General features: G+C 46.1%; 1 protein-coding gene across 7 annotated transcripts in view; it reads left to right on the forward strand.

Moving 5' to 3' along the window:
* The window catches only part of ARHGEF6 (Rac/Cdc42 guanine nucleotide exchange factor 6), a 99,489-nt gene extending 82,518 nt beyond the window's left edge, over window positions 1–16,971 (forward strand). For 2 of the 7 annotated variants that reach the window (XM_032841440.1, XM_032841442.1), the window contains 11 exons: window positions 1,206–1,352; window positions 4,330–4,416; window positions 5,205–5,283; window positions 6,068–6,210; window positions 7,124–7,261; window positions 8,747–8,767; window positions 10,065–10,158; window positions 11,215–11,304; window positions 13,120–13,219; window positions 15,064–15,118; window positions 15,913–16,971. In XM_032841440.1, the coding sequence (XP_032697331.1) occupies window positions 1,206–1,352; window positions 4,330–4,416; window positions 5,205–5,283; window positions 6,068–6,210; window positions 7,124–7,261; window positions 8,747–8,767; window positions 10,065–10,158; window positions 11,215–11,304; window positions 13,120–13,219; window positions 15,064–15,118; window positions 15,913–16,053 (1,095 nt within the window). In that variant the 3' untranslated portion in view covers window positions 16,054–16,971. Of the gene's footprint in view, window positions 1–1,205; window positions 1,353–4,329; window positions 4,417–5,204; window positions 5,284–6,067; window positions 6,211–7,123; window positions 7,262–8,746; window positions 8,804–8,844; window positions 9,371–10,064; window positions 10,159–11,214; window positions 11,305–13,119; window positions 13,220–15,063; window positions 15,119–15,912 lie in introns of those variants that run through there. The other 5 variants (XM_032841436.1, XM_032841437.1, XM_032841438.1 and 2 more) reach the window with 5 other exon arrangements.
* The last annotated feature ends 6,122 nt before the right edge of the window (window positions 16,972–23,093 follow it).

Here is a 23,093-nt window from a genome sequence, read left to right on the forward strand (position 1 = left end):
CCCCAAGTTGAGCTTTAGACATTTCCGTGGCATTCCAAGTGGTTGGGATCCGTGGTTAGTTAGGATTCTTGCTATAAGCTTATGATGCGACATTCACCGTCGCCTCATTTTTATTGCTGTTGAAAGATCAGTGCCTGGCGTGTCCACAGGTAAACAGCAAGTCAAAAACCAGAATAAGGTATTAGGTTAAAATTGCTATTGTCGGGATGCCTGGGGGGCTCACTCTTAAGCGTCTGCCTTGGGGGCTCAGGTCACAATCCTGGGGTCCTGGGATCGAGCCCCACATCAGGCTCCCTGCTCAGCAGGAAACCTGCTTCTCCCTCTTCCACTCCCCCTGCTTGTGTTCGCTTTCTTGCTGTCTCTCTCTCTGTGTCAAATAAACAAATAAAAAATCTTTTAAAAATATATTTTTAAAAATTGCTGTTGTCACAGGTTGAAAACAGTTACATGACTCAACCGAATCGAACAGCCCACTGAAACCCTTGGCATTTACTACTCTTTGTGTCCCCTTTATTTTGTCCTATGTAAAGTGAATGTAACATTCCTTTTTGAACGAATACTGTTTCTTTCTGACCATTTCCCCAGTATAGATGCTTCAGAAATGTGTGCAGAGTGAACCGATGTCTTCCAGTTTCCACGTAGCTGAAAGGGACAGCAGAGATTTTATAGAAAACACACCCCCCAAAACGATGACATTTATTTGGAAACAGTAACATAACTAACCATATGCTCATTATCATATTCAACTTGGAATGATACTCTAAGAAATAACTTCACACGTATTCATATCCCACATATTGTTTCCTGGCTTGTATTTCCAGTTTGTATGTGTAAAATTCAGTTGTATCTCTTTTTCACAGTTCTCTTAGGAATGAAAATTAACTTAGTATGTTTCCCCCGCCCCAATCTCCTGCTAGTCCCTAAAGTATAGGGCTGTGCCACAGTAAATGAGATCGCTCGTACACGAAATAAATGTATTTATTTATTTATTACATTTATTTATTTATTGGTTCCTGCTACCACACTATCTTCATCTTTTGGCAAAAGTAGCTCTTCCTCACAAAACATTTGACTAGAGAGTTAGGATAGTGGATCTTTCTGTCCAGCTGAGGAATAGGGACTCAGTGGAAATCTGAAAGTCCAAAGCTTCCTCTCACTTTGGTCTGGAAATTCCTGTTCCATTGTGTTCTCCTTTGGTTCCGTAGGGGCAGTGCCAAGATCTTAGAAAGAGAAAACAGCTGGAGTTGCAGATACTTTCTGAGCCTATCCAGGCCTGGGAAGGAGAGAGTATTAAAACCTTGGGAAATGTGCTGTTTATGTCACAAGTAATGGTGCAGTATGGAACATGCGAGGTAAGACATTTCAAACCCCAAAGCCCTTGCTTCCATCTTTCCTTTTTTTTTTTCCCCTTTGATTTGGCCTTCCATCAAGGTCAAGTGCTTGAACGTTCCAAGAAACTGAGCAGTTCTTCCTTGCCCGGCACTCTTGGTAGGGGGAGAGGAGGTGTGATGATCCCCACCTTTAAGGAATGTCTTGGAAACAGGTGGATGGGCGCTGCAGCTAGAGACCAGACCCAGGGGGTCAGCGCAGGGCATGTGGTCTTCACGGTGCATTCCACAGACGTTTAGAGGAGGGAGAGAGCGAGCAGACCTTACGGAGCTAGGACCAGAGGAGGGGGGCCATGAAGAGAAAAGGCGAGGATCCCATAAGGGAGAGGCCATTCTTAGCTCAGGAGAGAACGGGAGCGTGGCCTTGTGCCAAGGTAGGTCAGCAGCAGAGGAGGTGTGCTGCGAGAAGGAAGGAGATGGAGCAAGACGAGAGTCGGCTTTTGAGAGCCCCAGGCGTCGGGTAGTAGCCATTCAGGTCCACCCAGTGGGCCACGGGGCTGCTAGAGGGTCAAGTTGTATAGAAATGCCACGAAGGGGGTGTCGATGATACTTAATCCAGAGGGGAGGGGGCTAGCCACAGAAGGACCAGCTGGGCTGTGAAGTGAGAAGGACCCCTGTCCACCCCGTGAAGGCAGTGGCGGGGAAAGTGAAACTGCAGGGAGCCGATCTGGGCCCCAGTTAGGAGGGCAGGTGGAGAGGGAGCAGTGACCCGTGGGCTGGAGATGACAGATGTCCTCTTAGACGCGTTCACCTGCAGGTAACCCGCTGTAGGTCCCCGGGCGGGGGTGGTCTTGTAGGCAGCTGTTATAGCAGCAGAGGACGGTGGGTGGGCGGGCAGAGCCGGAGGCAGAGGCTTAGATGTCCCTGACAGATGCACCTTCCTCGGAAGCAAACACCCAGAGAGAAGCACGGGAGGCTGAAGATGGATTACGTCTTTTAGGAAGGGGGCAGAGTAGGGGAGGAAGGTTGCTTGTGTCACCTGGTATGATTTATCGGGTGTTAGAATTGCCGTTCCTGTCCCAAAACATGTCCCTATAGCCCCTGACAGGTCTCTGTCAGAGATTCATGACTGGGGGTTAACAAGCAATCTCATTCAAGACGCAGATACCCTGGGGAGGGCTGATGGGACCGGGAGTCCAACTGTTAAGTCTTTCACACCTTTGGGATGAACCTCTAGGTTGAAGAGAGAAGGGAGGGCCGGCCAGAGGGGACTGGGGTACTGTGTTGTCATGGAAACCCCGGGAGGGAAAGGCGGTGGAAAGCGGTCAGCCTGCTGAGTGCGGCCGAAGGTTCAGAGGTCAAGGAGTGCGGAGACCAAGAAGAAGCCAATGGATTTCGCCAGAAGGCAGTTATTGATGACTTCGAGAGGGCAGTGGGGCCCCAGTCAGGGAGGAATCAATGGGGAGAAAAATAAGGCAGCAAGTAATTTGGCAAGAGAATGTCGAGGCACCGGGCCCTGGCGTACCTGGGAGGTGCTGGAGGTCCGCTTCCAGAGCCCCGCCACGAAGCCGGCAGTTCAGGGAAGTGAGTCACATCAAGGTGCCAGTCCCTCGGTGTGTATGAAAGTTGCCTTTACGCCGACCTGTAGTTTATTAAGTGTGCAACGGGGTCATGTCTAAACACAGCCTGTAGCTTCATCAGAAACACTCTGTGGCTACAGAAGGGCTAATCATCCTCGGAGCCTTCTGTGTGTCCTGATCATTGATCACCAGAACAAGCTCAAAATGTGGCAAGAATTACCAGAACGTGACGGAGACACAAAGTGAGCAAACGCTGTGGGGGAAAAGGGCGCCCGTAGACTTGGTCCACACGGGGTTGGCCCAGACCCTCAGTCGTAAAAACCACAGCATCTGTGAATAGCACGAGGCGGGCCTGTGTGATGAAGAAGGAGCCTCAGGGGCCCGTGAAGGCCCGGCAGGACGGGAGGTAGGAGGATGGTAAAGGCAAAAGGGAAGAAACTAGCTAAGCAGGAGCGGCTGCTAGAAGGAGAAGGAAGAAATGAAGTGTCTATAGAAGGAAACCAGGCAATAGAAAGATGTGAGAGGCTGCAGAGAACTTACTAGAAGAGTGAGCCTCAAAGGACTGCCCTTCTCAAGTGCAAGGAAGGAGATGGAGAGAGGCATAAGGATCATTAGCGCTAACACAGCTGGTGTTTTTGCACCTGCTAATCGCCTCTCTGTTTAAAGGGGTTCGGAGAAGCCCTCCTGTGTGAAATTTTGTTTTGTGCTGTTTTCCAAAAGTATTTACTTTTTCACGTTACATGGGTACGATAGTTCTCTTGTTCTTATCGGTTAAAAGTAATTTTATGAATAAGAATTTAAGACACATGCTAGAGCATAGGAAACTTCCTGTCACCTGGAAACCCCTTCTGTTTTGCTCCTTTTCAAAGGAAAATCGTTTTCCTTTTGTGACCCCCGAGCCTCATGCCTTGGCATAAACCACGTGACAACTCAGGTGTGTATACTTGGGAAACCAGCATGGTTTTTCGTATCTCACTGTTACGTAGAGACAGAAGAGAGATACACCATGGGTTTGTACTCCTTTCAAAGCAAAATCCACCTAGTTTTTTTTTTAAAGATTTTATTTATTTATTCGACAGACAGAGATCACAAGTAGGCAGAGAGGCAGGCAGAGAGAGAGGAGGGTGGGTGAGGGGAAGCAGGCCCCGTGCTGAGCAGAGAGCTCGATGTGGGGCTCGATCCCAGGACCCTGGGATCATGACCTGAGCCGAAGGCAGAGGCTTTAACCCACTGAGCCACCCAGGTGCCCCAAAATCCACCTAATTTGGTGCCTTGAGGTTGGGTATCTTTTTTAAAAGGTCACCGTTCGTGTTTCATTGCCTCCCACAAGCTCTGTGTTACACAGTAGGGACTCCTGAAATTCTTAACAAATAAAATGTCCAACTTCTGTTCTCTGCTTAGCGTGTTTCATTTCACTTTAGGAAAAAGAGGAGCGGTACCTTCTGTTATTCTCCAGTGTCCTGATAATGTTATCGGCAAGTCCTCGGATGAGTGGCTTTATCTACCAGGTTAGCAGATTTCATATAAAACACATAGCAGGATCCAGAGTGAAAACAGGTTTCCATCCAGATGCAATATTTCTACTGTGGCGTAAAAAGGTCCAGCCAGAGAACACAGAATGTTCTGACCCTTTGTTGTAATTAAACAGCTTATAAGATCAGATGTTCCTTAGGTCAGAAACCTTTATATTGCTGTAATGAGTTTATCTGCAATGTCCACTGCTCTGGTTATGAGCATAACCTATGCATGTTTAAAAAAGAACTCTTAAGTGTGCAACCGGATAAATGCGCAGCAAAGTTTCACGGGCTCGTCTCATATCATTACTGCTGAGAAACTATAAAGCGGATTCGGGGTTCTGAGGTACAAATCATGAAACTCCTTAGGAAGTTAAACTTCCTTCAACCTGCTCCCCAAATATGGAGGGCCGTGATTACGGTTGCCTGTTTTATCTGTTGTAGCAATTACTAATTTTCATAAAATTGGACTTTTTTTTTTTTTTTTGAATCTTACTTTGTTGACAGATTCTCCTGCAAATGTGTCAGAAAAAAAAGTGAGCTGTTTGTAAATCCCCACCGTATGGTTTAGGGCGTTTTAGCAAAACACAACCCACATTTCCTCCTTGCTTCCTTGTCTAATGAAAACTGAAAGCAGGGAAATATACTATCTATTGACAGGACAGAGGAATCTGTCCAGCTGTCATTCAGCAGTGATTCTTGAGAGGGTCACAAAAATCTAATAGACATAAGCAGAGATGCATATAACCACAGACTTAATGGGAATGTTCTTTTCTTGATAGGGAAAAATACCAGTAGCGGGAATGGTGGTGACTAGATTAGATGAAATCGAAGGGAATGACAACACATTTGAAATCACAGGTAGGTAATTTTCTCTTTTTTCAAGTAGCTACTTGAAATCCTTTTTGGGACGAAATGGAATTTGAGTAAATTAATGTCATTATTTTCTGTGATAAGCCTCTGAGTGAGTTTTACCTGGGCAAGGCAGAGTATAATTAGGGCCCAGCGATGGAACACAGTCTCCTGGTCATTTGGAAACCTCGGCTTTGCCATTAGTTTCAATCTCTTCCTTCATAAGAGCTGCTTGTTAGAACTCAGAAATAACAAAATGGACTGACATAAAAGCACAAACTGAGGAAAATGCCAAGCCTGACCTTTTGGCCTGTGGTGCCTTTTTTTGCCAGGCCTGTGTGATTGCCATGTGACAGTGGTATTTTTTTTGTATGGACTTGGCACAGTGGCTGACACTGGGATAATGACCCCAGGCCTCACCCTCTTCTTCCCCAGGAGGGAGCCTGAGATTAGATGTTGGTCCCGTTTCAACTTTGAATAGTTCAGTGAGGCAGTCCAGAATTCTCACGGCGGGCTGAGATGGGCCCTGGCCTTCAATTTTTGCCCTGTGAGTTTGTTTGAAGTTTAACACTCCTTTCCTCCGATTCTGTAAGCAGTAGAAGTCAGGGACAGTGTTAGAAATCAGATACAGATACTTAATTTCCTGACCTCATGAACTGTTCCTCCTGACATAGAAGCTTCCACAGGGTTATTCTCTAGGTGCGAGTCTTAGTTGTGTTGAGTCTGTTTATGGAGGAGGCGGGCTCAGGCTTCTCGCCTCTCGTCTCCAAATGCTCCCCGTCGGATGATGCAGGTAACATCGAGAGAATCGTCATCCACTGCAACAGCAGTCAGGACTTCCAGGAGTGGCTGGAGCAGCTGTGCAGACTCATCCGGGGACCCGCCTCCTGCAGCTCGTTATCTAAAACGTCATCGTCATCTTGCAGCGCCCATTCCGTAAGTGGCCCACTTGTGCTGTCTGGGGGTTGTTGAGGCTCTCGTCAGACCTGCCTGCAGAGGACTTATGAGAAGTAGCAAGCATGCCCTAAGACTTCGGCTCGTCTGTGTCTGTAGGTTTCGAAGTACAATAAGACCTCATGAATTCCGATGGCTGGTTTTGGACAAGCGTCCATCCAAGTTAAGACAGAGGTGTACCTAGAGGTGTGAACTTCTGTTTGATGGTCCTAAGGGTCTCCCCACCCCTCCAAATCTCATTTATGCCACCACATTCACTAGGTCACCTTCAAGGGTAAACTTCCAGCATTGCTTCTTCTGAGTTATCATGAATTTGGACATCCTGGAATTGGAATTGATGAGATTTTACCGTACTTGTTAAGTGAGAGCGAAGATTGCCGTGTTCTCTGTTAACACTCATACCGGCCATGCCAAAACTCCAGTCTCGAGCACTGCGTGTTGCGGTGGGAAGAACGAGGGCTTTGGCATTGGACCTGAGTTCAAATCTTGGCTTTGTCAGTCGCCAACTAGTTTCTTTGCTTTGCTGATGTTCGTCTTCAGTTGTTCTGGTGAAATAACCTATTTCGGCACCTAGTCGAGCGCCCAACGTGTGACTGAACCCATTCGAGGTTAACTCTGCTTTCCTCTCTTCTAAAAGAAGGCCACCCCTGGCTTGCATGAAATTCCAGCAGAGAGAGGGAAGACAGGATCATAGGATGTTGAGTCAGTGGGGTGCTGTTGCTCAGAGACCCCCATAAGCTGGACTGGAAAGTGCCAGTTCTCAAACGGGACACTTTTGTTTTCCCACCTTTTCCTTCCTGTGGCTGGCTTTGCTGATCCAACAACACTGTTGCTGTTCTCTCGCCATGTTGGCCCAAGGTCGGGTTCAGATGGCAGATTGCCAACATCTCATCAGACATTTTCCCAGTCTTTTAGCTCTACTGGACAGCCCCGAGGACCCCTGGAACCTCCTCAGATTATAAAGCCGTGGAGTTTAAGTTGTCTGCGACCTGCACCTCCACTTAGACCGTCAGCAGCACTAGGTTATAAAGAGGTAATTTTTGCTACTTATGGTATAAAATGCTTCTGACAAGCTCATTTCCTAGCTCATTACAAAGAGTTCAGTGGGAATGTGCTGGAATTTATGCTATGGCATACACGTTAATCACTTGGGAATTGTCAGACTCGGGGATTTCTTATTTATCAGCTATCCGCAGGGTTTGTGTGCACTGCCTGAGTTCCTGGGTCCCCTCCCAGAGTGCCTCTAGTTCACCTCTCTCATGGTCCGATGTGTATACACAAGGGCCGCTTCACTGGACTTGAATTTCCACCCAAGCAGACCCAGTTCTGCATTTGGGATTATTCTGATCTGTTAAGCCAAACCAGAAAAGTCTACGGGACCAGGCCCTGGGTCTGAACTATGAGGGGCTGGACTTTTTGCTGCAGTTGGGAGGGGAAAAGAACTCAATGAAAAGAATGTCCTTTAAGCAGAAGCTTCTAGGCAATAACCTTAGAGGGCATTGGGTATTTCGGTAGTGTGGGGACTTCAAGGTTCTATGTTTTCCTGAAAGTTGCAGTCAGGAAGTGTCAGTCAGTGCCCTCTGTGGATGTGTGGACTATTACTTTTTCCATCCACAGTGTTTTTTATTACTTTTCCCCCCTAAGCTGTTTCTCATCATTCCAGCTTTCAGTAAAGAGCCTCGTTTATTAGGAACTGTTCTTTACCCAGGTCTTACCGAGTGAAGGTTTAAGTCTGTGAGGGTTATGAGGTGCGTCTTGGAATTAGGGGGCAAAGACAGCATATATTTCTACATCGAACCTGTGTTTCGATGCGTGACACAGATTCAGCTCAATTTTAAGTTTGTCTCCATCTCAAACACCGTGCTACTATTTCGATTAATTGTTGCCTCCAACTCTGAGTGCAGTAAAAATAAAACAATCTTTGGACACTGGAGGATTTTTTGATCATTTCAACTGGGCACGACAGGAGAAAGCTAAATCCTTATTACCTACCTCTGTTCAGAATTGGGCCAGGAAACAGGCCCACAGGTTTGCTTTGGAATTTGGCCCATGATACCCGCAAGCATTCAGTTTTCTTCTCTGATTACATGAACCAGGAGGGCCACTTCATAGTTACATGGGTCCCCTTTTTAACGATGGCTATTTTGTAATTGTCAGTCACTAAGTTCAAGTGCTGGTGAAGGGTTAAGTTGACTTAATCCTTCCCAGAACTAATCCTAAGGCATGATCATGTCGTTTCCACTGGGAGAAGAGAGTTATTAATATGTCCTTACTATGTAGTGTGTATTTCGGTTACTTTCAGTATTTGTTACTCTGCACGGAACTGTATTCCTTGGGCTTTTTGCATGGTGATATTTGCATCTGAGACTAATGTGGGAAACGTGATGATATTCTCTGTGTAACTGATGATGACACTAACATTTCAAATGTTGTTTTAGAATTGTTGATAAATGGATTTGGTCATTATAACCATCGACCTCTCACGCTCATCTTCTCTTTCTTTACATATTCACTTTAGAGGATGTCTTATATCTTAAAGGTAAGGGTAGAACGATATCTTTGGCTTACAGTGACGTTATAATGCTGTGCCGTAACCTTTGATGAATGAAGCTTTCCTTTATGCTTGTTTTGTCCCTTGTTCTGATTGGTGGCTAAAAAATGAAGATGCAAATCTGACATGTAAGTACTTTCTTCAAAAAAGCAGGCTCTTGGGAAATACGTTTGAAAACGACGTCTTAGACGCCCTAAAAAGGCCTGTTTTCCTTGTGTGTGTGTATGTGTTTTAATGCTCTTTTTCCTGTTATTTTTGTCACATGCGAGTTTTCCATGGCTGTCTGTTTTCAAGCCTAAGTGGGTCATTGTGGCTGAGTGGAAAAAATTAAATTCTTTGTTCCATATATTTTAAGGTACTAATTATTATCCACACATCACATAGATGCATCGCATGGGAGATTGGGAGAAGAATGGTCGCCATTCTAATCCATTTACTTGGTTACGGGCACTGGTTATTCAGACGGCAAAGGCAAACTCAATAATTCGTGGCTCTGTCATCTCCTAATTAAAAATATGGCTTTAGGGGCGCCTGGGTGGCTCAGTGGGTTAAAGCCTCTGCCTTCGGCTCAGGTCATGATCCCAGGGTCCTGGGATCGAGCCCCACATCGGGCTCTCTTCTCAAGGGGGGAGCCTGCTTCCTCCTCTCTCTCTATGCCTGCCTCTCTGCCTACTTGTGATCTCTGTCAAATAAATAAATAAAAATCTTTAAAAAAAACCTACGGTTTTAGATATGTATATCTAGGCTTGGGTCTGCACCTGTGACTGCCAACCCTGAGTTATTTATGCAGAGAGCCCTCATTTGCCTCTTCTCTCCGACTTCAGGGAAAGTATTCAGTCCCTCTGCCTTGATTTTCCCATCTGACAAATGGAAATTAATATTCTTCTTTGGGGGACTGTTGCTAGGGAAAATGTATTTATACCACTTTGAAGCTCTTTGAAAAGCAGTGTGTACTATAATTGTTATTCAATTCCCTTAAAACTGTATCAGTGAGGACCCTAAACCAAGTTAGGAATACGGTTATTTCCCTAGGATTGACACCCACTACTTTCTCTACAGATGGGCACCTGTCCCTCTGGCAATTGAGAGGACAGTGTCATTGCCTCTGTTTTATGTTACCTTTTAGAGCTTATTGGAGCCATTTATTGTGTGCATTATTAAATTTAGATGCCCTCTGGAGACCGTCAAAATAAGAGAGAGCCATTTGGTTTAATTTCATTTGCTCTTTTTCATTTGTTTTTGGGGGGAGAATTCTAATTCATAAAGAAAACCTCCGTCCTTACAGGAGTCTAGTAAAAGCCCCAAAACGATGAAGAAGTTTCTTCACAAAAGAAAGACAGAAAGAAAGCCGTCGGAGGAGGAATACGTGATTCGGAAAAGTACGTGTTTTATACCTTTTGACAGTCGGTTACAGATGAGCTAGCAGAAGAATTTTGTTGAGGGCAGATGATCAGAGCGGTTTGTCCTCTCTATCACCTGTTACACAAAGAAAAATGTGCGCGTTCTCAGGTTTGGTCACCTCTAAGCTTTCTGAACGAGCTGCCTCCCGCTGCATTTCATTGATCTGAGCCAGACAGCCGCCCTGTGACCTTCACCTTGGAGATTTCATCCCACCTGGTTGGGAACCACTAAAGGGCCCCATTTACTATGGATACATTCCCCCCCCCGCCTTATTTTCTGATGCCCAAGATGTTTTCCCCTGCCGAGACACACTAAATAGACCTGAAGGCCGAAACCCTTCTGGAAGTTAAATGCTCAGTGACGTTCCCAGTTCGCCAAGGAATCAGCCTGCTGCTGTGTAGAAGCGGCTTGATTCTGAGGCAGACTGCGCCGTCGGTCGACCGGTCCCTATGTGTGTGTTTGCCTCAATCGCGGGGACCGAGGTACTCTGGGACATGCATGAAGGAGTAAGTGATGCATCGCAAAGGGTGTCTCAGCCAAAAATACACTCTGGAGAACTCTTTGCCACACTCCAGCTTCTGCATGGCCCAGCCTGCCCCCGGGGAGTGCGCATTAGCCCTCTGGCAGGGTTCTGCGCCTCCCCCCCAAGTCCCTTCAAGAAGATTTGGGGGGGTAGGAAGAATCAATGACTCTGCTGGCTGGTTGGAAAAAATGGGCGAGTTCTGTGTGGGAAAGCTTCCTAGAGAAGGGAAGCCTGGCAATGTGGAGGAGAGGCAGGTTGTGGTGTGTGTCAGGAGAGAACCAAGGCTAGGGCCATGCCCAGTGCTGTCATCGTGGCTCCTAGGAGTCTAGTAAAAGCCCCCAAATGATGAAGAAGTCTCCTCAGAAGAGAAAAATGGAAAGAGAGCCACCAGAGGAGGCTTTCTGGGTGGGGTGGGGGTGGGGCGGTCCCCAGCAGCCGAGCGCGTGGCATCCTTTTGAGGTTCTAGAGACGGATCTCTCTCTGCCAAGTCCTTACCCCTTAAATCCCCCAGGTACCGCCGCTCTGGAAGAAGATGCGCAGATCCTTAGGGTGATTGAAGCCTACTGCGCCAGCGCGAACTTTCAGCCAGGCCACAGCTCAAGTAGGTCCCCCCCGAACCACTTTCTCTTCTGACTGCTCAGCGCCTCTTTGCAAAAAAAAAAAAAAAACGAGAAAAGCAGGTGACCTGGTGCAGAATTGCATCTTTCCGATAAGGTGCTTTGAGCTGTCAGGCGGTTTGTTTACCCGCTGCTTCTTTTCACCCAGAGAGAAAGACAGATGCAAGAGTAAAAAAGTTGGAGGTGATAGAAATGAAAAAAAAAAAAATTTTTTTTTTTTTTTTCAAAAAGTCCTTCTCCTTTGAAGTACACAGATACCTTCAGCAGCACTAGTTAGGAATTAAAGAGCCCAGAGAGTTCCTGTGTCTGTGAACTGATGCTAATCTCTTCTCATAGGCAGATTTGGAAAGGAAGTCACAATACTATCTTTGATCAGTTGCATATTTAAGCGAACAGAACAGTGCTTCACCCATCTCAGGTTTCAGAGTTGCTCTGAAAATCTGGAAATGTAGCTGCGTGGAGCAGGGGGACTGTTGGGAATGTCCACAGTTTACAGGGAGCTGTCAGGGAAGGGTACAAGGGTACCACCCCCCAGCCTCCCGGCACCTTTCAGGCTACATGCTGAAAGCGAGATGAGGTTTCCTGATTGATCCTTGAGCTTTTCGAAAAACCAGGTCGCTTCGGTTCTGTCTTGTCTTCCGTGATTATAGACATTCAGGAGACCTGGTGTGAGGTGTTTTGATTTGCAGAAGTGAGTTCTCCATAACTCTCCCTGTTGGACAGCTACTGACCAATCACTTGAGTGGGGATGGGGATGGCTTGGGTGGATGGCCTTGGCCAATGCCTTCGAAGTAATGTGTCCCCCAGGGCTGGCATGAGGAGAACATTTGATGTCATACTTGACACGTTTGACCATGAGGAGAGGACTGCCCTATGTTCCGCTTCACAGACAGATCCTGGCAGTGGCTTTAGGCACACCCAGCTCTGAGAACAAGTTTCGAGGAGGCAGGAAGGGAAAGTGAGAGCAGTTTGGGGCGTGAAAACTAGGAGAGAGAGGGTGACAGGGAGACACCAGAAGAAGCATCCCTCGTCTGCTCCCCAAACCCGCACTCTTCACGTCGACAGCGTCCGCCAATCTGTAGGAGGCACAGGCAGGTGTTCTGGTCTCAAGAGTCCCATTTCTGCCCCTCCTGCCCAGCCTTCCCCTGAGACTTGGCCATGTCTAACATCATGGCGGCCTCCCATCCTCTGTCCCTCTCCAGCTGGAAGTCCCGTTTCCCAGGAACTCACTGCTGTTATTTCCCGCCACGTTTAACCAGTCGGTCAGTCAGTCTGCTACCTACTTGGTAAGCACCTGTGGAGTGCCGGACCCTGTGGAAAGCAGAGACACCACCACCTCAGCAAGGGGGAGGCAATGAGCACACACAACGTGAAGGCTGAAGGTTAAGGGCTTGAGCTCCAAAAGGAAGGCTCCAAAAGCGAGGGGAAGGTTGGAGGTGCAGGAGAGCTCTTTGGTCCGGTCCCTTGTCTGTTCTGTCACCTCTTCCATCTCTAGACCCATAAAGATGCCCACATCTTTGTGTGATGTGGTAACGTCCAACCCCCGCACCACCCCTGACCAAAATGGACTTCACTCACAAAATACCCCCAACCCTGGCCAAAATCGAATCAATTATTTGTCTGTTTTCTCATGTCAGGAAGATTTTAGTCAGCAAGTGTTGGATGACTGCTCTGTGGGTACAAGGCACCAACGTGCCGTCAACAAAGACCCCTCAGCGACAATAGCAGAAAGGGCCAACACCTAGAGTAGTCTCGAGTAACTCTCCCCTTTTTCCCTCTCGCAACCCTTGTCTTCGTAGGTGCTCGCAAAGATTCACTCCCACAAGTTTTACTCCCCGAGGAGGAGAAACTCATCATTGAAGAAACCAGGAGCAATGGCCAGACTATCATTGAAGAAAAGTGAGTAGAGTGGGCTACATTTTCTGATTTGTCTGGGGGCTAGAAAGAAGGTTCTGGCAGGGTAGTGCGTCTGTTGCAAAGCCCGCACTGAAGGACAGTTCCTCCTTCTCCAGGAGTATAACCCTTTTTGCTCTCACGCTGCTGGGAACTATGGGAGGGCTGCCCCCCAACAAGGGGAAGGAGGAACGGGAAGCAGAGTGCGTGGAACTTTCTGGGGCCAGCTCCCCCGTACAGTAAAGTGCTTCAGAGTATTCAAGAATAGCACTCCAGGGTCCAGATGGCTCTGCGGAAGGCTACAGCACTACTTCTCCTGGCCAGAGGGTTGCTTCTCCCATTTACTGAGTCAAACCCTGGACGTTCACATACTGACCTATTTAGAATCCTCCAGAAACGCAGTGAGATAAGCATTGCTTTCACCACTTCTATTGAGGTTGAGGCACAGGGAAACGATGTTCCCAGTCTACCTTTGCACACTAGTGAGGGTGACCTAATGGGGGAAAATCAGGTTAAGCACCTTTGGCCTCATAAAATAAACACAAAGTAGCCAAAAAATTCATTTCTTTAAACTTGAGTCATTTCTGAAGTCAGGCCTGAATTTGCATAGGACAGCATATTTCAAAGTGCTCGACATCGTCAATGTGTTTTTCCATCTGGTATATGAAGTGATGTGGCAAAATGGTAAAGCACTTGGGCTCAAGAGAACAGCCCTGGTTCAAGTCCAAATTCTGCATCACGTTAGCAGTGTGACCTGGGGCCAGCCTCCTTAACTGCTTCATGCCTCGGTTTCTGCATCCATAAATGGGTATGATGGTATTACTTTAAGGTTTGTTGTGGGGCTAAATGGAAGAATAAGTATAAAGGCTGGCCCATGATCATCACTCAATAAATGATAACGGTTGTAATAACATTGTTATGATAGCTATATTAATCCCCACAGCAACTTTGTGTGGCTTGCGGGAAATGTGGTATTATCCCCATTTTGTATGCAAATACAAGGAGAGGAGGAGAAAGAAACTGGTTACCCAGGGCTGGAGGACTGGTAAGTGGTAGGATCAGAACTGGAACCCAGATCTCCAGAGTTCTTGTCCAGGGAGAGAGCCATCTGGGAAGTAAATGTCCCATGACTCAGCCAGGGCACTTCATCCTCTTTTAAGACAGGTGGGATCTTCCAGAAATAATGCCCCCGACTTTGTGTCATGTAGGGTCGTGTAGAGTCGGAGAGGTGAGAACAGCAGTACCATCACACAGATATCGTAAGATAGGCAGGGTCTCAACGCGCCTAATATGTTAGGTGATGTTCATTCCTGCCCCAAAGAAAGAATCAGAACCTTATGACGAGCCCTGGTCTCTCTCTCTTTGTACTCCCTCAATCTAGGAAGCAAGCGGCCAAGGAGGAGGGCAATATAGGAAAGGTGCCAAGACATGGCATTCGGTTGGGGCGCCTGGGTGGCTCAGTGGGTTAAAGCCTCTGCCTTCGGCTTGGGTCATGATCCCGGGGTCCTGGGATCGAGCCCCGCATCGGGCTCTCTGCTCAGCAGGGAGCCTGCTTCCTCCTCTCTCTCTGCCTGCCTCTCTGCCTACTTGTGATCTCTGTCTGTCAAATAAATAAATAAATAATCTTAAAAAAAAAAAAAAAAGACATGGCATTCGGATGACCATGTGTGCTGGCAGTTGTTTGCCGATAAAAATGGGGACCACGAGGATGGTTCGTAGCAGTCTCTCCCGACCAGCTAGAAAGTCCACTGCTTTTCAGGATCTGTAGTTCTCGAAAGCTGCTTTTATGGTTGAGTTTTACTTAACAACATTTCAGTGTCAGCTCTTAACCTCTGAACTTTATGTTGTAGGAGTCTGGTTGACACTGTGTATGCCTTGAAGGATGAGGTCAAAGAACTGAAACAGGTAATGAAATAGAATAGTCATTTTCTCGGGTCATATAACAGGAACAAGGTGGTGAGGTGGGGATTTTTCTTGTGTCTTCAAGGTAGGTTTTGTTGATTTTTTTACCGCATGGTCTTGGCTTCAAATTTCTCAGGATTGCTCATATACCTATTTAGTGGTTTGCAATAGGGTCCCATACTTAGTGATGGCTTTCCTGTGCTCTGACATCTGTAAGCAGAATGTTAACAAAGATAAGACATTCGTGAGTGCGTGAATATAAGGAGAACCGAGTATAAGGATTGAAGATGAAGCTTATTACATGGGTCTCTGATTTGACAGGGTGGTGCCCTTCATGGAGATCAGGAGCCACAGGAGGAAGAGAAGGTTAGGGTGACGGTAGAGACAGAGTTCACTTTAGGACATAATGACTTTGAGGTGCTTGTATATATCAAGTTGATACTGGGGGACTGTGGACCTAGTGCTTGTGAGATGAGATGAGGTCAAGTGTCGAAGAGACGTGCGAGGCCCCTGAGTTGAGTTGAAGGAGAAGAGACACTAAGTGAAAAGAGAGCTGAGCTGGAAAAGGGCCTGTGCCAGAGCCGTCGCGGACGCTTGCACTGCAGGCCAGAGGAATGTGAAGGCTTGGCCCGAGAGGGGTCAGAGAAGCAGGGGGCTGTCCTGTCTTAGAAGCTCAGGGAAAGGAGCCTGAGGAAGGGATGTACAGTCAGTGGTGAAGACTGCTGAGAAGATGAGCAGGAGGAGCCCTGGAAAGGGCGCCCTTGGTTGGGGAATTAACCAGTCTTTTGCCATCATAGGAAAATAAAAGAATGAAGCAGTGCCTGGAAGAAGAATTGAAATCAAGAAGGGACCTAGAAAAGCTGGTGCGGAGGCTGTTGAAGCAGACTGATGAGTGTATTCGGGCTGAGTCCAGTAGCAAGACCTCCATTCTTCCGTAACCATCACTGTGCAGCTGGGCACACGTGCCTCCGGGACATCTAGAAATGCCCAGCTGAATGATTTGTTTGCTCACTTCCTTGGTTTTTATTTTGTATCTGAGTCAGTCCTCTCTCTCTCTCTCTCTCTCTCTTGCTCTCTCTGTTTGCTTGAGTGTTTGTTGTCGTTTGGTTATTGGTTGGTTATTTTCTTTTTGACCGGGGTAAAAGCGAGACGTGGTGGTGGAAATCTCCCCAGAGTCTTTTCCACTCAATAAGAAAAGGAAAACGAGGACAGGCAAATGATTTAAGTGGTCTTCATATGGCCTTCAATTTATAGTGCCTCTTCACCAGCCATTACTCGCCCCCACACCCCGCTCCGTCACTCTTTTGGGGCTGGCTGCCATATCAGAGTGGCCGGTCGTGGCTTAGTAAATGTGAACTTGACTTTTTCTCTCATGCTTTCTTGTATCTGGAAGCCCCTCAGTACCCAATTTAAGGAGGGCAAAGCTCCTTGAGCTATGACAAGGGTAGGGTCATTTGCCCAGTAACCCAGCCATCCTGCCCCGACTATCATGTGCCACCCTCAATGCACACTTTTTTTTTTATTACTGCCCTGTGTTGTCTATAAGGCCAAGAAAACAGTAGCATCCTTATTCCTTTTGTGTGGGTTTACATTTTTAACTCTATGGGGCAGAAGCCCCGGTCACCCTTGCCAACACCAGACCCATTAGCAAATTGCAGTAGACAATCTTGCCCATCTACCGCAGAGTTGACCATCCCTGCCCAGTGCATGATAGTTTTTGCCCCTCACTGTCTGCCTCATGTGTAAGTTTTCTACTTCCCCAGTGCTTTTCAGCCAACCGTGTAAAGCGGTGTGTAAACTCGTACGTGTGCACTTTGCTTACTTTTTGAAAATATAGACCGTGAGCAGTCACTTCATCTACATATTTCAACTTGTGAAACTCTCATCCTTCAAAACAATATGCATTGAGGAGATAGCGTGCCCTAGTAGACTGCTTTATCACTTTATCGCTCTGCCAGGTATGCAGTGCGAAGCTGTAATATTCATCAACCTCTTTGAGTGGGACTTGAAGCATTATTTGCAGAAATGTGCTGTTGGTCGAATTTGTATATCCAGAAAGAAAGGACCCCCCTGCCCATCCCCCTACCCCTGGCAGTGGTTGTGTGCTGGTTGCTGGTGAAGCTCGGTGTTTGGAGCTAGTCTACTAACATTGCTCGTTGACTCCAACAGTCCCCTTTGTGAGTGTCTCCAAATTTAGAACAGTGGTAAACCAGGTTTAGAAGAGGGTCCCAGTAGAGCAGAACACATCCAAATTGGCACAAATGGAAGTCGGCACAAGGCTCCAGGACAGAGTAGTGCAACCCACTGCCCCCTCTCCCCAAGACAGGTGCAGTCGGGCAGGTGGGGCAGATCACTGGAAAGAGAGGCAAAGGGCCAATGGACTGGTCAAGGTCGCCTTCCAGATATATTTGGTGGGTCCCTCTAAATGTGGGTTTTGCCAATGGCGTTTAGAAATCACACTTGAAGCTTGAATCCCCCAGCTCGCTAAGCTCTTTTTCTTTGTAGTACTGGGGGGGGAGCTCAAGTTCCCATAGCTCCGCGGTACAGGGCTATTGACTGCTTGCCGCACGGCAGAAATGACACCATCCGCAGGAACGGGACGGTTCCAGCAGACCGCCGTCAGCCAACCGCACGCAGCCATCTTCAGAATGAGGAGTGAAGATTTCTAGAAATGGCCGCTGTTCTGTTTTTAAGCCCAGCAGCTTAGATACACCGTCCTCCACCTAAAAATGAACAACCACCGCAGACCTGAGCATCTGCCCCACCTGTGGTTAATGAACGGCTTGCAGTAAATGCGCCAGCTATATCCGTAGGGAACATTTTCGTGATTACAAAATACTTTAGCTGATAAGGTATAGGATTGCTTACAATATTGAAAGGTCTTTATTTTAAAGTGATGTGTACATATGCATGTTTCTGGAACTGGGCCCTTTGGAAGAGAGGCCCTCAGTACTGTGGGTAGTGAAGCTCTGTGCTCACACATTAAGCAAGTCCTACACAGGAAATGAAGCCATGTTCACCCGAGACCAGTGTCTCCATAGGTGTGTTGTTTACAATACTCTGTAAGTGGGTTCCTGTCACCCTGTAATTAAACCGCTGCCCTTAGAGGCTTTTTAGTTCCTCTTCCGTCATGTCCCTTCTTACACAAGCTCAGATTTTCTAACTTGTTTTTATTTTGAAGACTTTTAAAATGGACATTTTCAATAAATAAGAATAACAGTGCTTTATAAACCAAGTCCTGTGTTTTTCTTCTCTTCTCTTTTTCTCTTCTCTTCTCTTCTCCTTTCCTTTCCCCTTCCCTTCCCCTTTCCTTTCTTTTCCCTTCCCTTTTCTTTCCTTTCCCTTCCCTTTTCTTTCCTTTCCCTTCCCTTTTCTTTCCTTTCCCTTCCCTTTTCTTTTCCTTTCCTTTTGCCTTTTCCTTTCCCCTCCCCTTCCCTTTCCCTTTCCTCTCCCCTTCCCTTTTCCTTTCCTTTCCTTTTCTTTCCCTTCCCTTCCCTTTCCTTTTCCCTTTCCTTCCCTTTCCCTTTTCCTTCCCTTTCCTTTCCCTTTCCTTCCCCTTCCTTTTCCTTTTCCTTCTTTGCTAGCCGGTGTGCATAAAGATTTCTCACAGGGTGGCAGCTTCCTCCCCCATGTACTCATGAGCTGTCCGCTGTCATCGGGTCCCCTGGCAGGTGCACTTGCTCCCCACTTCACAGAGATAACTCATGTCATGAGACAGAACCTTCCTTAACTTCTCCACCCCTCTCCTTCTGGTCCCAACCTATGAACTGTTTGCACACCATTTTCCGTCCACTATCAGGATTTTGTCAGCCAGCGATAGCCTACATTTTGACCACAGTTGGAATGCTGGTGTCAGCCGTCAAGATGAAAATATTTGCTCCACCTCGAGACAGATGTGCTGGATATTATCTGTTGCTGCTCAGCACCCTTCCCACCCCTTTTGTGTCTCTCCCTGGAAGACTTAAAAAAAAAAAAACCCTTAGACTCCCTTGCAGCTAGGGTATGGAGATACAGTGTGCATTCTGATACATTTTCAGTTCTGTCAATGAAACACCTTTGCACGATGTTTGGAAGGCTTACATTAGCTAGAGGCCATTGTCCTGGGGCTTGGCGGCTGGAGGGCCATCCCGGAGACGTGTTTGTGGCTTCTGTACTCTAGTTTCCAGTGTGTCCACTCACAGCTTGTGCGTGGGAAATGGTCATGGCAGTGATCATGACGGAGCGAGAGCAGAAGCTTCCTGAACTAGATTTGGATCATAATTATAATACAATGACCTTGAAGCCATGAGTCCAATGTTAGTCCCCTGACTTCAGCTTCTGTCACCAATGATTTTGTAGGCACCAAATATTACCTCTCTGCTTGGGATGCCTTTCGTGGTTGATGTTTCTTACTCTGATGCTGGGCCCTCCCAAGTGTTTGTACGGTTGAGCTTAGGAAACCCTCGCAACCACCCTGTGAGCTGTTGGTCATCCCCATCTGACAAAGGAACAGAAGCACAGATGTCGAACAAGATGCTAGTAGGTGTGGAGCTGGGATTCGAAACCCTGGTGTGTCCACTTCCGGGATCCGTACTCTTTCCACCAGGCTTTCTCCTTTGTGCTTGGCACCTGCTAAGTAGGCTACTACCTCAGCCACCTACTCTTGGGAAGTCACTAATGAGCTCTCAATCGAAAAATCCAGGGAACACTTTTCAGTTCCTATCTTGTTATTTGACCCTTGCCTCCTTGATAAGTCTCTCCTTCCTTGGCTTTCCTGATCCCAACGTTTCTGGCATTCATTCAGCCTTTCTGACCACCCCTGTCTTCTTTGCTGGCTCTGTCTCCTTTGCCTGTCCCTTGAACATTTGCTGATCCTCGTCACTTTTCTTCTTCCCTTCCTTTCTATGGCCTCTTCCTGGACAACCTCGTCTACTCCAATAACTTCATTGATCAAAATGAAGGTGACTCCCATATCCATATTTTTCCATCCCAGTGTTTCTCCTGAGCTCCAGACCAATGGGTGCAGCTACTTCCTGGACAGTCTGGCTTAGATGTCCTACACAGCTCAAACTCAACATGTCCAAAGCTGGACGACTCCTTTCTATTCCCAGATCTGCTCCTCCAGTGTTTCCCATTCCACTCCTGGCCACTTAGTTGCCCCAGTCAGGAAAATGGACATTATCCTCTGCTCCATCCTCTCACTCAACCCTGTATCAATTTATACATTAATGCTTTATAAGGCTAGTCATCCAATCTTACCATTTTTAACTCTGTTGTATCTCCTGAATTCATCTCCATCCTCCTGACCATCACCTGTTTTTGGCACTTGTCATCTCTCCCTCAGACTGATGCATCTCCTTGCCTCTTGTCGCCTTTAGTCTGTCCTCTTTGGTGCCAGTAGCATGCTTACCTAAGAAGTCAATGTCATTCATCTGTTTAAAAGTATAATCTCTTGCTACTCCCCACCACTCGGTAAAATATAATCTCCATGAATTTCTCTGAAGTCTTGTAATACGCCTTTGCCCTGCCTAAAATCCCTTTCCCATCCCTGTCCATTGAGCAAATTCTTTCCTTTCCATTTAGAGTCAGCTCAAGTATCAATGTGAACTCATGATTTCTAAAATGCATGTATATATATGTGTCTCTGCATATTTATGTGTACATTTATATGTATGTACTATGTATGTTTCTCTATGTTAGGATTGCCAGATAAAATACATGATGCTTAGTTAAATTTGAATTTCAGCTGGGGTGCCTGAATGGCTCTATTGGTAGAACATGCAACTCTTGCTCTTGGGGTCTCCAGTTCAAATCCTACGTTGGGTGTAGAGCTTACCTAACACAGCTGAATTTTAGCAATGCAACAAATACTGTTTTGATACAGATCATGTCCCAAATACTGCATGGGATATATTTATACTAAGTTTTTCACTGTTTACCTGAAATTCAAATATAAATGGGTATCCAGAATTTTTATTTGCTAACTCTGACAGCTTTTTTGTGTCTGTGTATAAATATATATATATTTATATATATATTTATAGTTATTAGTATATGTTTACATATGTTATATTCCATATATATATATACAAATATACATATACATACATCTCTCTCTCTCTCTCTCACACACACACACACACACACACACAAACACACACTCTCATACATATTTCCTAGGAACAGGAACTGTGTTCTCAGGAACACAGTTAGTACCCAGAACTTGGTTTCTAAACACACTCTGTACTGAAAGGCTGATCCTATGGCTGGAGCAGGGAAGGTATAAGATGAGCCTAGAACATCTTGTGCCAGAAAGTAACAGAATGCTAAGAAAAGAAGCTGACAGGCCCACATCTCAAGGACACGGGCCAACTTGAAGAGGTTCCACTGGCCAAATAAAGGTAAATTTGAGCACCAAAATAAGGATAGTAATGATTTAGAAAACATTGAAAAAAGTAGACATCTATGAGTCCATGCTGATAAATAAATAAGAGGGGAGAAAGGGTAAGTTTGTGTTTGCATGACCGTGCTGAGTGTTGAGTGGTAAATGTGGAAGGAACCCCAGAGTTGGAAAATCCTCGTTTTGCAGCCGCCATACTAAAGACTGATGCAGGCAAAAATGACTCTCAGATGCTAAATAAAGGGGAAAATGTTGATGATGAGAAAGATATTTGCATGGTCTCGAAGTGTTTCCCCTAAGACTGCTTACTTGTTACAAAGGGGAGAATGGTAATTATAGAGTGCAAAAACTAGACAACACCTTCCTTCACCAGGTGATCAGAATCCACATCAGCGAGGAGAGGCAAATGGCCATCATATGTCTCCAGATGTAATACGCTGAAAAGAACACAACATCATGTATGTGGTTTGCCATCCAGGAAAGCATCACTGGGACTTGACCATGAGGAAGCATCAGACAAACCCAAAATAAGGAACATTCTTTTTTTTTTTTTTAAAGGAGAAGAGATTATTCTTTGAGGCAAAAATGTCCATGTCGTTAAATACAAAGGCTGTAGAAATGTTCTAGATGAAAAGGGACTAAAGAGATCTAACAACTAGATTTGGTACCTGCTCCCCAGACTGGATCCTATAATGGAAGGGCAAAGTGATAAAAAAAAGATACTACTATAGCACTTAATGGAATTGGGATACAAATGGTAGCTCAATGTCCAATTAATGGAAGCTGATAAGTGTATGGTTGATCTTTGAATGATCTGAGGGTAAGAGCACCGACCCCCCAACAGTCAAAAATCCAGCTATAATTTTGACTCCCCCCCCCAAACTAAATTAATGGCCTGTTGTTGACTGGAAGCCTTGCTGATAACAGTCAACATATAGTTTGTACATTCTCTGTGTCCTATGCTGCATTCTTACAAAAAAGTAAGCCAAAGGAAAGAAAATGTTATTAAAATCTCAAGGAAGAGCAAATACATTTATAGTACTTTATTCTATTTATTGGAAGAAATCCAAACCCTGTGTTACTGGGGAATCATCTGTGCTATGGTTATAAAGAAGAATATCTTTATTCTTAGGAAATGCTCCCTGAGGTCATGAAGTCCACGACCTTAAATGGTTCAGGAAAAAAAAAGGTACACTGTTATTTTTATGATTTTTTTGGGAACTTCTCTAACTTTGAAATAATTTCTAAAAAAAAAAAAAAAGTGAGCTCTAGTCTTGCCTCCTCAGGGAATCCAGACTCCAACAGCCCTTTTCCTGTCATCGCACTGTGCTTACCCTGCCTGGGTCATCTCCCACACGAAATGTTAAGGGACTGACTCCTGTCATCTGTGTCACTTCAAGGCCTAGTACAGGGTCAAGCCCATCGTACCTACTCAATGAATATTTGTTGAACGAGCAAATGTTCCAAATAATTTGAATGGGAAACCTTGAAAACTTGCCTCAGTGTCTATAGCAGAAGCCAACTGGAGGCCCAAGCTGTCCGCAGCCTCCAAGCCTGCAGGGTCTGGCCTGTGGCCCAGCCTCCTGGCCACCTTCTCAC

Source organism: Lontra canadensis, unplaced genomic scaffold (assembly GCF_010015895.1).
Source record: "Lontra canadensis isolate GAN:19392208 unplaced genomic scaffold, GSC_riverotter_1.0 scaffold123, whole genome shotgun sequence".
NCBI lineage: Eukaryota > Metazoa > Chordata > Mammalia > Carnivora > Mustelidae > Lontra > Lontra canadensis.